The 13,565-nt window shown below is 39.6% G+C and overlaps 1 protein-coding gene across 11 annotated transcripts in view; it reads left to right on the top strand.

Annotated features, from left to right (window-relative positions):
• Nucleotides 1–13,565, top strand: part of CDC42BPB (CDC42 binding protein kinase beta) — a 95,497-nt gene that overhangs the window by 29,599 nt on the left and 52,333 nt on the right. For all 11 annotated transcript variants that reach the window (XR_003572351.1, XM_027893632.1, XM_027893622.1 and 8 more), the window contains exon 3: nt 10,070–10,153. Coding sequence is in view for 10 of the 11 variants with exons in the window: in XM_027893632.1 (XP_027749433.1) it covers nt 10,070–10,153 (84 nt within the window). In the remaining variant the exon portion in view is untranslated. The remainder of the gene's footprint in view (nt 1–10,069; nt 10,154–13,565) is intronic.

The following is a 13,565-nucleotide window of genomic DNA, read 5'->3' as shown; positions in this document are numbered from 1 at the left end:
TTGTCTCCACAGAGAGCAGGACTGTGTGCCATGCAGGCCTTTCCTTCCAAGCGAAGTGTGCCCCAGACACCTCAAACTCTTCCACGTAGGGTTTGGTTGTTGGACAGGGCTGTCACAGGCCAACCAGAAACTAAGCTGGAGAAATACCAGAAATTCCAGGACCCTACTGGACTGGGTTCAGAAAGTAATAGGGTTTATATGTACATATGCACTTTGCAGTGGGTGAAGTAATAGAAGAAGACAGAAATTAGAAGACAGAAATTAGTGTTTCAGGAATAGCTCTTCATCTGTACCATCATCTAATGATACGATGAGGTAACACGTATTTCAGATGTAATTATTGTGAATATAGCTTCTGAAGTAACTGGAGCATTTTAAGTAAAATGTGCAGATAAACAGTAATATCTTGACCTGTAAGACAAAAGTTCACTTTCTAGTGGATGTTGAACTTCATTTGTTACAAAAAAGGGAATGTGGAATCTTAGGGCAGTGAAAATACTGCATGGAAATCAGTTACTCAACTTGAGTGTTTCTTTTTAGCTGGTATGTACTATTTGAACATGACTTTTAGAGTAAAAAGTTACTGTGAAGAGTTTGGCAGGAAAAGCAAAAATTGGAAAAGATTTGTTAAGTCTCAGGAAAGACTGAAAAAACCCTACACATTTAGTCCAGGAAAGAGGTCTAAGTAGAGAGGTTTATGAGTAGATGAAAGGCCTGGAGAATCAAGACAGTAGTAGGTAAGTGTCTACCTCTCTCTTAGGGTTTTGGTTCAAAGCAGTGGCACTGAAGACAGTGTCCCCACTTACTGCAGAATGATTTTATTAAGCATGAGCCGGTTTTCTTTTGGAGGGCACTAACCAGTACCTCCATTCCAAGTGTGTGCCAAATGCACTTCTGGGCCCAGGGAGTACCTAAGAATCAATCACTGGGTTTGACTCTCCTAACAGCTTCAAAGCATGTTTGGGCCAGGAAACCAGGCTAGATACAGTCTGAAACAAAACTCTGAAGTGCATACAGTATAGATGGGAAGGCTCAGCACAGGATACTTTGATGTTGTGCTGGTCTTGCTGTGCTGAATTACTTGCTATAGTGGCTGTGACCACTGATATCTAAAGAATTTTAGATTAGTATTTTGGCAGTTTGTCTTTTGGCAAAATAAGAAAGGGTTTCTGGATCTTTTCAGAGCTAGACTTGTGAATGCTGTAGCTGTCAAAAATGGGAACCCTGTATAGTGACTTGCAGATGGAGTCAGTGTTGGGATTGCCTTCTGAGAGTATAACTTTAAGGAAGAGCTGTTTTCCATAATACTTGTTCTGTTCTTTTTCAAAAGATGCTCTTCTCCACTTCAAGAATTGACCAACTGGAAATCTCAGTACAACAGCAGAATGAAATATTTATATGCACTTCCAGAAATTTCTGTTTATATTTGCCATGGGGCTTTAGGGTGACCTTTCTTAGCTTTGGATCAAAAGTCTAAAGGTGTATAGAAGATACAAATTCTGGATGGAAAGTTGTATTAATGGTGTTTGGAGTGCCTGAATCAACAATGTGTTTCGTATTCTTTCTTTTGGAAAAGCATGCAACTTAACTAAAGCAATTCAAACATCCCATCCTCCCCGGTGGAAATGAAATTTCACAGAAGTGAAATGAGAAAGGATCTTAATTTCATCCTTCTGGTAGAGCTGTGAATGCTCAACAGAGTCAGTGGTGTTAGTTATCTGTCAATATCACATCTTGTTCATCTCTTATCTAGGAAAATTTTAGTTTATAGTTGCAGCAGTGTGAAACTTTTTATCAGTTTACATTATGCAGGAATAATTGATTTTAAGTTCACTGACCTTTAATCACTCTTGCCACAGACTATTTTGTGCTTTTTGCTTATGAAAGCATCCTTTGGCCCTTGTGTGTACTACACCGCTATAACTGCCAAATATTATAGGCATTATAAAATAGTTATTATTTAAAGGCTGACATTCCTATATATATTATATATATTCCTAAATATAGTCCTTTGAGAGGAACTTTTGACATTTGACTTGTATAAAATAACACTTGGTAAAACTGAATGGAGGGGCTTTAAGTAAATTGTCCATAGTACATTCATTCATACATGGGAACTGTGTTAGAAATTAGTTGAGGGGATTTATCTGCTGGAAGTAAATTTTTTAAATACCTATACAATATGTGTTTAAATTTATAACGAAATTATTCAGAATTAAACTAAGCATATTCCTGTTAAAACTAAGTAGTTTAATTTAAGCACTGAAGAGCTAAACGAGAGAGACTTCAAAAAAGATGAAAATTACATTCCATTCTTCTCAGTTTAGCTCCTTTGGACTTTTTGGAGAATGCCAGCAGCTTTATTCCTACCTAAGACCTTTAGCTTTAATCAGTAGCTTTGAAGAAATATAGCTTAAACAAAATAAAAGCATGATATTAGTTATTAGTCAGGATCAGTGGTCAGTTTTTGGCAGAGAACACGTAAGCCAAGGAAACGTGGTATTTGACCAGAGTGAGGATTGAGACCACATGTGAGCTTATCCCTGTGACCACAGCTGCGAAATCAGTATCTAATTTAAGGCAGATTGATATAATCACCAGTACCTATCCGTACTGGCATGTCACTGCCTTTTTCTTACTCCTTTGCAAACCAGCAGAACTCAGCTTGGTTCTCTGCATTTTTTCCAGCAATTAGAGAACAAAACCCAATGCAAAACCTACCTGAATGAAAGTTCTTGTAGCACGGGAACTGGGAGTATTCCTGCTTACAGTATGGTGAGAAGGACAGGAGGAGGACACTGTGTATGGGGACTGTGGTTCTAAATGCTTGTATGTATGCTTTGTAAGGTTCGTCTGACCTCTTGAAAGGTACTTGTAAGCCTTTAAGGTCCTGTTGTCCTCATTTTGTGTAGAAGACCATTTTAGGCACATTGCTGTATGCAATTTCAGAGCAATTGAAGAGCAGTTGTTGAAAGAAGCATGTGTCAAGATGTACCTTATTTGAGAACTTGGATTGTATAACGTGGCTGACACCTCCTGGAAATGCAGCAGTGTGGGATTGAAATAATTGTTTTCCTTCCCTTGTTTGTTAGCAAGGATTTCTTGAATGAGCAACGCTTACTGTGGTTCCAGCGGAAGGGTGGGACTGCTTGGTCTTGCTTAGCACAAAAATAACTAAAACTCTTAATGTGCCCCACCTAAGTATTACTGCTCTGAATGGATTAGAAATACCTTTTCATGTAAGTGCTGTTCTGTACAGACTTGATCTGTGTAGTGTTTAGTAATAGTACATGTCACCTCGACTCAGAGGCTTAGTCAGTCTCAGCTGGAATCAGCAGACATAAAAATGTGTTTCCAGAAGAAAATAAATAAAGGTTGAGAGAATAAGACTGATCCTCTGTGTAACCACAGGTTCTGAGCAGTTATGTGGTTCCTAATGAGAGAGATACTGGCTAAGGTTGCAGTGAGAGTCAAAAGTGAATATGTAAAGCCTAAGCTTCCTGCGGTCAGTTGTGCTTGGCAGCGAGAGGCAGAGCTGCTTGTGCCCTTTCCACCTTGTAATCACAGCTGTAGGGTACTGAGTTCTATGTTTTGATGTACTTCTCGAAATTAACCTGGGGCACAGTGAGCTACAGACTGCAATTAAGGCTGTCTCACCTATTCAGAAGCTTTGGTGGTTGGTGTTAGGTGCCCAGCAGGGACTATGCCTTCCTACATTGTAGATTAACAGAATTCCTAAGTACTGCACACAGCATATGACACTTTTCGTTGAACTATTCAAAGAGTCAAAGCATTCAGAATATGATGTGGAAGTATTTAATTAGCTCTGCTTTTCTTCAGTATGCTCATCACAAAAAAAAAAAAAAATAAATTAAAGCAAGCTATTTTCTGCTGTGGAAATGGATGAAGAAAGAAGCTGCTTTGTTTTGAAAATGCTTCAAAAGAGCTGGTTGCTATCTTAGTCCTCCCCAGATCCGTGTGTGTTTGTATGGCAGCACCGAGTAACTATGGAGACAGGCAGGTTGCAAGGAGCTGGAGAGACACAGTTCATTGTAATGCTGCTGGGAGACCAGCTATTTGTCTCTGCAAACCCCCTGACTGCTGAGGAGCAGCTTAGGTGCTATTCAAGGCCTTTATTCTTACTTTGCAGAATCTTTCTGACTGGCACTTATGAGGGATTTCATATTTGCACAACATGAAAATATACACTACATGTTCAAAAAAACCCGATTTTGCTTTGGAAATACACAGCATGGCACATGAACTCTATCAAAAGACACTCTGATTGTTAATTTTATATGTAAAATAGACATAAAAAACCCATGATAGAGCAGCCCAGACCAGTTTTTCCTCCAGGATGCAGTATTAAAACTTTTAACTAATGAGCTCTATATCAAAGACTTTTCATATCCAAGAGTATCGTGAGGATAAAGCAGTTCCTGCAGTGTTTTTGCAGTAGCTGGTGTCCACGGTATCAATAGCATGAGACCGAAATAGTAGAGTAAAAGCGGCATACACAAACTTTAGCTGAGGGAAATGACTGTAATATTCAATTATGAATCTGGTAATATGACATTACAGCTAAATTGTTTACATCTGAAATGACATTTTGTCTCTTCTCCCAGTTGAAAGTCTTGACTAAAATCTCTGCTCAAATGTCTAAAGCCATTCCGAGTTCCTGCCATGGTATTTTACACTGTTTTATCTGTGTAATTTTATTGTACATTAGCCTAACCAGATCTTTTATCACCCACATTACTGATGTCCTTCCTCACAATTTTATTTGTAGATAACAATAACATCTACCTTTTTTTTTTTTTTTTTACAAGTAAAGCTCCCTCTCTTCCCACAGTAGTATGAGAGGCTCTTTAGTTCCTTGATCATCTCAATAGTCCTCTTTCACACCTGCTTCAGATAAAGTTTATTTTTTTGAGGTGTGGCTGTATGTGGAGTTTCCAGTGAGTTTGTATTACAAGGCAGTAATGTTTACCCATCCCTTGTGGTGTGTATCTATCTGCCTGTGAATTCCAAAATCAAGTTTGCCTTTTTTCTTAACCACTTACTATTATGAGCTGTTTGCATGAGTATTATCACCTATATATCTGTGTTCCTCTTCGTTTCAGCTGAGAACATTTTGTACTTGAGTTTCAGCTTGTTACTAAAGTCCAGTCCTCGAGGATAAGTTTTAGCAGAAAATTTAAGTGCCATGAGCATGAGTACTGCCCTAGTGAGCTTTTTTTATCTTTGCTTAGAAATCAATGCCAGCATGGTTTCCAAGAAGTCTTTTTGTTAACTATCTTAATTGTTTTCTGGAAAGCCAGTTTTAACATTTAAATTATTTCTGCACTTTGTGCCATACTTATTGTTTACATAAAAGAAAATTTGTAACTTGATGCTGCTTACTAATGCTGATCATGTCACTCGGAGGGCAAAGTACAGCGGTGGGAAGTTCTGTCATGTTTGTAGAGGCTGATTTGGCTCAGATTCCCACCCTGTAGGTTTCATGGGGGCATGAGGAAAGGTGGAAATTGGCCTGGGATGACTTTTGCACAGTGCAGCCCTAAGTGTCAGTATTCAGTGGGTTTTGAAGATCAAAACGTAACAAAATACTTCTATAAAACAATTCAAGAAGGAAAATACTAACTCTTGCCAACGCCTAGAAAAGTTACTTTAGCTATATTGGTTCTTTATTTTATTTTATTGCAGTACAAGTGAAACAGAGCTTTGAGGCACAAAGTGTGGTAATAAAACAGATGGCAGAAGTAATACAAATCTGATTGGGTGTTGTGGCCTGTAGTAACCATAGCTGGATCTCACTTACAGTTTAACACCAATACTCATATATTTTTTGACATAAATATGTCTGAAGTTGGTTGAATTGTAGGCACTAGGATTCATTAGACTCTCTGAGGTCCTTGAGGAAACATACTTGAGCTTTATTGCAGTGTTCCTGTTGTCTGAGAGTAACTGTGATGCTAATGGCAACAGATAGTACTGAGTCAGATAGTAAACCCATACAGACATGCCTGGAAAGGGGGTGGGGGGGGGTTGCAGTGGTGGTGCAACCCTTGCATCTACAAGTTTTCCTCACCAGTGTTTCAAGACTTAGTAAAACAGAATCACATAAATCTCTCTACCAAACCTCTCTGTGACTGTTGTTTATTCAGAACCCCTGATACTGCATTCCAGTCTGGCATTATGAAATGCAAGGTGGCTAAGTTTTAATTTTCCTGGTTTGAGACAGGTGTCAGAGTTAGTTGTTCTGGGTCAAAAGTGTTAGCCCACATCCCATCCCTTTGGCCAGGTACAGAGGTGTAGGAAACAAAATCCAAGGACAGAGCAGAGCTGAACCCTCCCAGTTTCCAGCAGCTGAGGGTTCAGGGACTCCCTAACCCAGCAGTCAGTAGTCACTGAGACCCTCACTACTGTGTGTGTTACTCAGGTATTAAGCATGTATGTACTTAAATACTTTCTGAATACCTAGGTGTCCATAGCAGCCTGTGGCTGAGTTCCAGAACTGTTGTGTGACAATAATACTTCCCTAATCTTATTACCTTTTTATTTTATTTGATGCTTTTCAATTTCTGTGTTATGAGAAACAGCAAATTATTGTTCTCTGTTCATCTTCTTCATGGTTTTATATATCCATCATAGCTGTTATCTCTTTCAGGCCTGGAATATTTTAGGTTATTAAATCTTCTTCTTCAGAAGATTCTTCTTCTTTTATTATACCTCTTCTTGTACATTTTTCTTCCTTTCATTATTCTCAACATACTTTTTTTTTTTTTTTAACTTCTATTACAGTGTAAGTTGTATTAGCCTTGGAAATGAAGAATGAGCACCAAAATTAAATCCTGGTCTGTGCATAACATGAGCACTCGTTAAGCCAGTAGACTTTTAAGCACTGAAGGTAGAAGTGATGCTTTTGTTCTTAAAGTAGGCATTTGTAGCAGTTTACAAATCTGTGTCCTTTGGAATATCTCTGAACACCAACTTTAGCAGATGTGGTGAATCAGCATGTGCTATAAGAACCAGCATATTTAAAACCAGACCTCTTGCATGGTTAGTACATTTGCAGTAAAAGAGGTCTCTGATCTCGCAAAGTGGTCAGTGTGGTTATTGTAATTGAATTTGAGGTACTCCAGAGAAAGAGGAATTAATACAAAACTAAGAAGAAACAACTGCACTGCACCATCTCAGAAGCAGCCAAAGTGCCAATAGTAAACTTAGAAATACTGCTACCTGATGAGGAAAGTAAAAGAAATGTAACTCAAAGGAAACGCTGAGGTGTTTTATAGAAGAAAGGATTTTTTTTTTTCATTATTGTAAGTACTCTTGCATATAATAGCAATGAGTTTATCAGGGCATAATTTGCTTGTGCTTCCCTGTTTCAGTTCAGACATCCAGGAGGTTTGGGTTACACTTTTCTGTTTATTTTCCTTAAAAAAACCCTAATGATTTGGAATTGGTTGAGGAGTCATGTCTAGTCAGGCAGAAATTCTGTCACTTCTGTGAAGTATCTTCCCTCAGACTTTTTTTCAGAGATAAAATTCATGGGGAATTACCTAATTTGATGTATGGTTCAGTTAATTTTTCTGCTGACACAAGCAGCTGCCTCACTGTTCCCCTTACTGCTAAAGTAGAAGGTGTTTACTGGTGTCATAACTTGATAACCACTTTATATGAAAATATGACTCAACTTTCTTTTTATGAATTCTACTTTTTCTTCCACAGAAGACAATTATCTTCCTCCAGAAAATTTAAATTGGTCTTTTTTAAGCAGTCCTTTCAGTTGAAAATAAATAGCACTAATATATAGTTAGCAACTGGGGAATCGCTAAATTGGTCCTACGGATTTGGCATCCTTTCTTCTTTTCTTTTTTTTCAGGCCTGTTTCATTTCCTACTTTGTTCTAACATTTTGCACAGCTCCTCAGCTGTGCCTGTCCTCCCGCACTCCAGGCTCCCATCCCTCCTCACCAATTGAGTGCGCTCCAAACTTGCACCATCCTGCAGTGCTTTCGGGCAGTGATGGCCTCAGATGAAGTGCAGTAGATGCCTGTCTGGGTTCGGATTCATGCACTGTATTTGCAGTTAAATAGCTGAACAGTTCTAGTGCTGTGCTGTAGTGAAGCTTGAATGTTGCTACTCCAGGGCTCGCAGAGCTGCATTTGCAAATTGCATCTGCCCCAGAGAGTTCCTTCCTTTATTCCTCTGCAGCAGGTAACAGCATTCTGTGCTGTTCTGTCCCTGCTCTGGAGGGGGGGCTTTTCCTGAGTCGACCTGTTCTGCCTGGAACAGTTGAAGAAGTGCAGTCAGCATCTTGCAGTTTTTCAAAGCTTTTAATGTGCTGTTTGACTTACAGCGTGCCTTCAGCTGGATCAGGGTAATGACCCAATTAAGTGTACGGAGAGAGGCTGTTACAATGACTTTTAGCTGTGATGAGGCAAGGAGCAAGGCTGTTTACATTTTAAGCCATTGCTGAAGGTCAGTGTTGAAGGGTTTTCATATGTGCCAAGGAACCAATGTGTGTTCGGTTGAAACACTCCTGTCTTGCTCATCCTTCCCCTGCAGCATAAGCAGTGTCTGCGAGAGGTGCTGGTAGGCCAGGAGGCACTGGGGTTGTAATGTAGCTGTGGATATTCTACATCACTTATAAAAGCTGCTTCTTAATGCTGTGCCTTTCCCAGCTGTGCTTAGGGCCGGATTCCCATGTCTTTCTTTCAGTGGGTACCTGTGAGGTCTTTTTTAGAGCTGTGTTTCCAATACATGACTCTGTGAAGGTGTGTAGAAGGTGTTGTCCATTATGTGACCTGGTGAGTGGAGTTTCACTCTGATAGCTGGAAGGCTTTAGATATTCACCTGCAGGGTGAGATGTCTGTCTAAATGTGAATATCCCGTTCTTGTGTTACTGGAGAAGCTGTAATCCCCCTGCCCCTCATCTAGAGCTTCTTTACTGCTAAGGTGCTGGGAGGTATTACATTTCCCACTTCCCCCCTCAAGACTTATGGCTTTGTATAGTGTTGCTCTGCTTGATGCACTATTCCAGCCTTTTTTTGTAGTCAGCATCATCTTAAAGCTGCTGTAGTTCCTGAATCCTTTGTTGATAAGGGGTTTTAAGCAACAGAAGAGGCAGGCTGATGTCATTCCTGTTACTTTTCACACGGCTATTCAGAGCTCTGTTGGAAGCTGGTTGGTTTTCTGCTTCTGAAATAAAGATGAGCTGACAAGCAGTAGAAATATTCAAGCAGTCCATGTATAGTCCTGTGAAAACGTTGCTGTCTTAGTCATGATGACTGTTTTTTGGTTTGGTTTTTTTTTGCCAGCTGGAAGAATTTTGTGGAAAGGATGGCTTTACCACAAGAAGAATTAGTTTTGGTCTTGGAGGATACAAGTGTTGGTCAAAATAAAGTCTTTGCATTCTTAAGCCTTGAAGTTTTTGTAGTCTTCTGTTTTTTCTTCCACTGTTATAGCTATGTGCACAGCTACTGTTCATAATAGATCAGCTTAAGCAAATCTAGTGCATAGGATGCAGAGTAAAATGCTACAAGCAAAATGGTGAATAAATAAATGATTTTTTTCTTTTAAAGTATCTGCATACAGTACACAAAAGCATGCTAATTTGCAAATATCTTTCAAGTTTCTGAGACCTGAAATGTGAAAACAAATTAGTCAAATGTAGTGTATTTCTATGGACAGCAGCCTTTCTTGTTTTCCCAGGCTGCCCTTTTAAGTGTTGTCCCGTTGGCTGCAGGCCTGGCTACAAGCCCTGCTTGTTCTTGGGAAACAATGCAGCTCTACTACACATCTTCATATGAAAAGCTTCATGCTCCTCCTGTATCATCCCCCATGTACTTCATCATGAGCACTTGACCACACATGGTGCATCAGGCACATAGTATTAATGTAGGAGAAATATAGAAGGAGCAAAGACTCAAGCTGGGGTTTATCAATGTGTCAATTGATTACTCATGAGTAACTTATTTTGTTGATTTGTGAACATTAGGCTGTTTGAAAACTGTGTTTTTCTGACCATGCTTCTATTAAATAAAAATATCTTCTTATTTCAGGTTGCGGTTGTTAAAATGAAGTGTACAGAGCGCATTTATGCAATGAAAATTCTAAATAAATGGGAAATGCTTAAAAGGGCAGAGGTAAGTAATATGGGGTTTTTTAACACAGAGAATTTTTAAAATTACATTAGGAAGATTACATTGAAGCTCTTCCAGATTAGGAAGAATTATTTCATGAGCATAGGAGCTTCATTCTTTTTTTTCTTTTTTTTTTCCTTAAGCTGTTTTAATGCAATCAAGTCTGACAGTCCCTTCCAGGCATCTGTTGTTCTCAGCATTACTCTGTATTCGTTTACCAGACAGTCTGCCCTAGTTCTTACCCTGAATTTATTGGCCAGATTTTTGTTTACAGTAAAGGCAAGTTAAAGACTACATGAAAGCTGAGATTGGTGCTACTGTGACATTCACAGCTATGTACAAAAACATTATGAAAAGGTCTTTTTTCTCTTCAGAAAGCATACATTAAGGAGCTTTGCATCCTACAGTTTGTAAAAGGATTTGTATAACTAGTGAAACTGTAACTAAATGTTTTTGAATCACAGATTCAGATTGTAAAACAAAACGTTAAGAAGGTAAATTTGTCTAAGAAGGGGTTTTTTTGTGAAAGGAGATGTACATTGTCACAACAAATTGTGTAAATAGGAGTGGGTACTTCACAGATGTGGAAAAGACCTACAAAGAATACGCAGTGGGAATCAGCTTTGTAGGATAGATATTCCTAGGATACCTACGCTTGCACAGTAGAGGAAAACCTTATGGCAAATGTAATATTATATAAGTTAACAGCAATAGATTTGAGGAGAAAGTACATGTAGTGCATCAGTACTTGCAGGAGTTCTATGAAGGGGTGAGCACTCGCTGCTTTGCTGAGGACCGAGCTTGCTGACCCTTCCCTGTTCCATTCTTCTGTCGCCTTCCTGACACCTCCTCCCCCCACAGCCTGCCCTTCCTAATGCCTCCCTTCCTTTCAGTGAGTCAGTGCCAGCTCTTTTCCTGTGATAAAAATCTCCTCCCTCCTGTTAAGCCCCTCTTCATCCCTGTCTTTGCCTGATTTAGTCACACTCCGTCCATCCATGCACTTCTTTATAGGCAGCGGCAGCCCAGCTCTCCTTTGAGCTGTCAGGAGATTTCACACTCTGGGCTGTGCTGCATCAGCGGTTCTGCATTAAGCCCTTCCCTGTATGAGGGAAATTTGGTGCCCTTTCTATGCAGATTTCAGCTGTGTTAATTCATTGGTCAGTATAGAATTATTTTGAACAGAAACGTTTGCAGGAATTTCCCAAACTCTCATGGAAATACAACTATGGTGGCTTACTTTAGAAATTTTTTAAGTGGCTTCATTAAATGGCCTGTCTGAATAGCTGCAACTTTTGCATGTAGAGATGTCCTGAGAAGACAGCTATTTAGAAATTGTCTTCACATCATGCGACTCTTACCCTCTCAGATAGGCATGAGGTGGAAGAGGTTTGACCACCAAGAAAAATATATAAACTATAGTTTTTCCCAATACACACTTAAATAACAGTCAAAAAAAGTTCTCTTTCTGCTCATTTTTCACATCTACAAAGGGCAATAAAGGAACTACCTTTTCTGCTTGGCCTCTTTGTCTTTTCCTGTTCAGTTTGCTTATTCAGTTTCTGGGTAAGGAAGACTTTATAGCCTGCACATCAAGTTCATACAACATCTGGGTGTTAAAATTTCCCAAATATGGTAAAACTTGTTATTTTTAAAATGAAACCTGCAAGAATACAGCAGCTTCTTAAATGGGCATTTCCAATGAAAAGCACATTTCAGGTGTTTTATTATCCACTATATGAGTGATCTGAGAAGCATGCTGTTTTACTGGTTTATGTTTGTTGTGTATGACTTATTGAACATAGCAAGAAGTTATCTAAATACTGCTTATTCATGTACTAGCTGCAAGAAAAAAAAAGCCCCACATGGTTGGAAGCCACTAAAATACAGGAAAGGTTAGTGAATATCACCTGACATCACCTGATAAATGGGTTACAAGCAAAATTGGCATGCCATCTGTGCTGATAAGGACAATTTGTATTTATTGTTTTGACAGCGAAATACATAGTCATTAGTGTATTACTGTTGACAGCTCCAAATAAGTCCTGACTGGGTTATTAGGTAGCCTGTCATGCTTTCTCAAGTCACGTCTCAAGGCCTTTTAAGCTAGTGTAAGCAGAGAAGGAGAGTTTTATACTCTGAATTCATGATGCAAAGTGTTCAGCAGCATTGCTGGGATTTTAGTGTTCATAACGTTCCCTCACTATTTGAGGTTGCAAAGTGAACTGGATCAAGGAACTGATGTCTTTGAAAATAAACAAACTAGTTTTCTGTGCTGGCAGCCTCCTCTCATCGTGGTGCCAGAAGATCTGAGAAGGGCTGTGCTCTGGTGCTGCGGGAAGGGAATAGGATTACTTGGAGCTGCTGTAGCTGCCAAACTTTTCTGTCGAGCGTTACTTTGGCCTTGCATTCATAAACCGTTAAACCACTCAGTTGGCATTGGTGGTCTAGTGGTTAAGGACACGGCGCCATCACTACCGAGGCCGGGGTTCGATTCCTGGTCGGGGCCACTCCCCGGGCAGATGGAGCTCGTTAGCCCTGTAAGGCAATCCATCTACGTCCTGAGGACCTCGCTGCCACCGTCCAAGCTCGCTTGGCCCCGGCAGATGAACCTCAGGATTAAAGGGTGGGCTCAGTTCTGCGCACACTGTGTCTCACCTAAAAAATCCAATGCACAGGCTGGAAGGTGTAAAGACCTTCCCTGGTTCTTCGTTTGTGAAGACTGGCCATTACTTACTTACTTCTCTTTGCACCAATGATTACTAGCTTTACAATGTGACCACAGCATGGTCTTCTTCAGTAGAAATGTAAATGGAATTTTGCTTCCATTGAGGGGAAAAAGGGTCAGGATACCTTTATAAGGTGCAATCATTTATGGGAAGGCTAGGTCTCCCCAGTCACATTTCCATTATATGTTTTCTAAGACATCTGAACAAATAGCAGTGACAAAAAAAACCACAGTTCTTGTCTAGAACCCTAACACTTGAATCTACTGAATATCCTGATAATGCCTCTCTGAACTGGGAGTAGTGGAAGAGTCCCAAGGTCTGTGTCTTGATGGTTTTGATCCAATAAAAACATTAATATATTTTTATTAAGGAGGACTCGCTTGAAGTTTATGAAAGTTGGGTTTATGTAAAGATGCTGAGAAAACCTGTTACACAGAGCTTGCTTCTCTGAAGTGTTGCAGTGTGCTGTTTGAAGTAGAGGAAAGATTATTGAAAATGAAAATGTATTCTACTGGACAAAGATAAGACAGTAATAGTAAAATCTGCTTATTTCCTATAATGTGTTAACAGTGTCTGGAACTGGGACTGCAATGTAATAAAAGTATACATGAAACTGTTTTCATAAAAGTCTTTATCAGAAGAACCAGACTTACTTCCCTAGAGCCATTATCTTTCTGCTACAGATGGCA

The sequence above is a fragment of the Empidonax traillii genome, unplaced genomic scaffold (assembly GCF_003031625.1).
Source record: "Empidonax traillii isolate 1590-97213 ecotype Southwest subspecies unplaced genomic scaffold, ASM303162v1 scaffold398:size1781980, whole genome shotgun sequence".
Classification (NCBI taxonomy): Eukaryota; Metazoa; Chordata; class Aves; order Passeriformes; family Tyrannidae; genus Empidonax; species Empidonax traillii.
The sequence above is the reverse complement of the archived record's forward strand: the minus strand, read 5'-3'. Positions and strand labels throughout refer to the sequence as shown.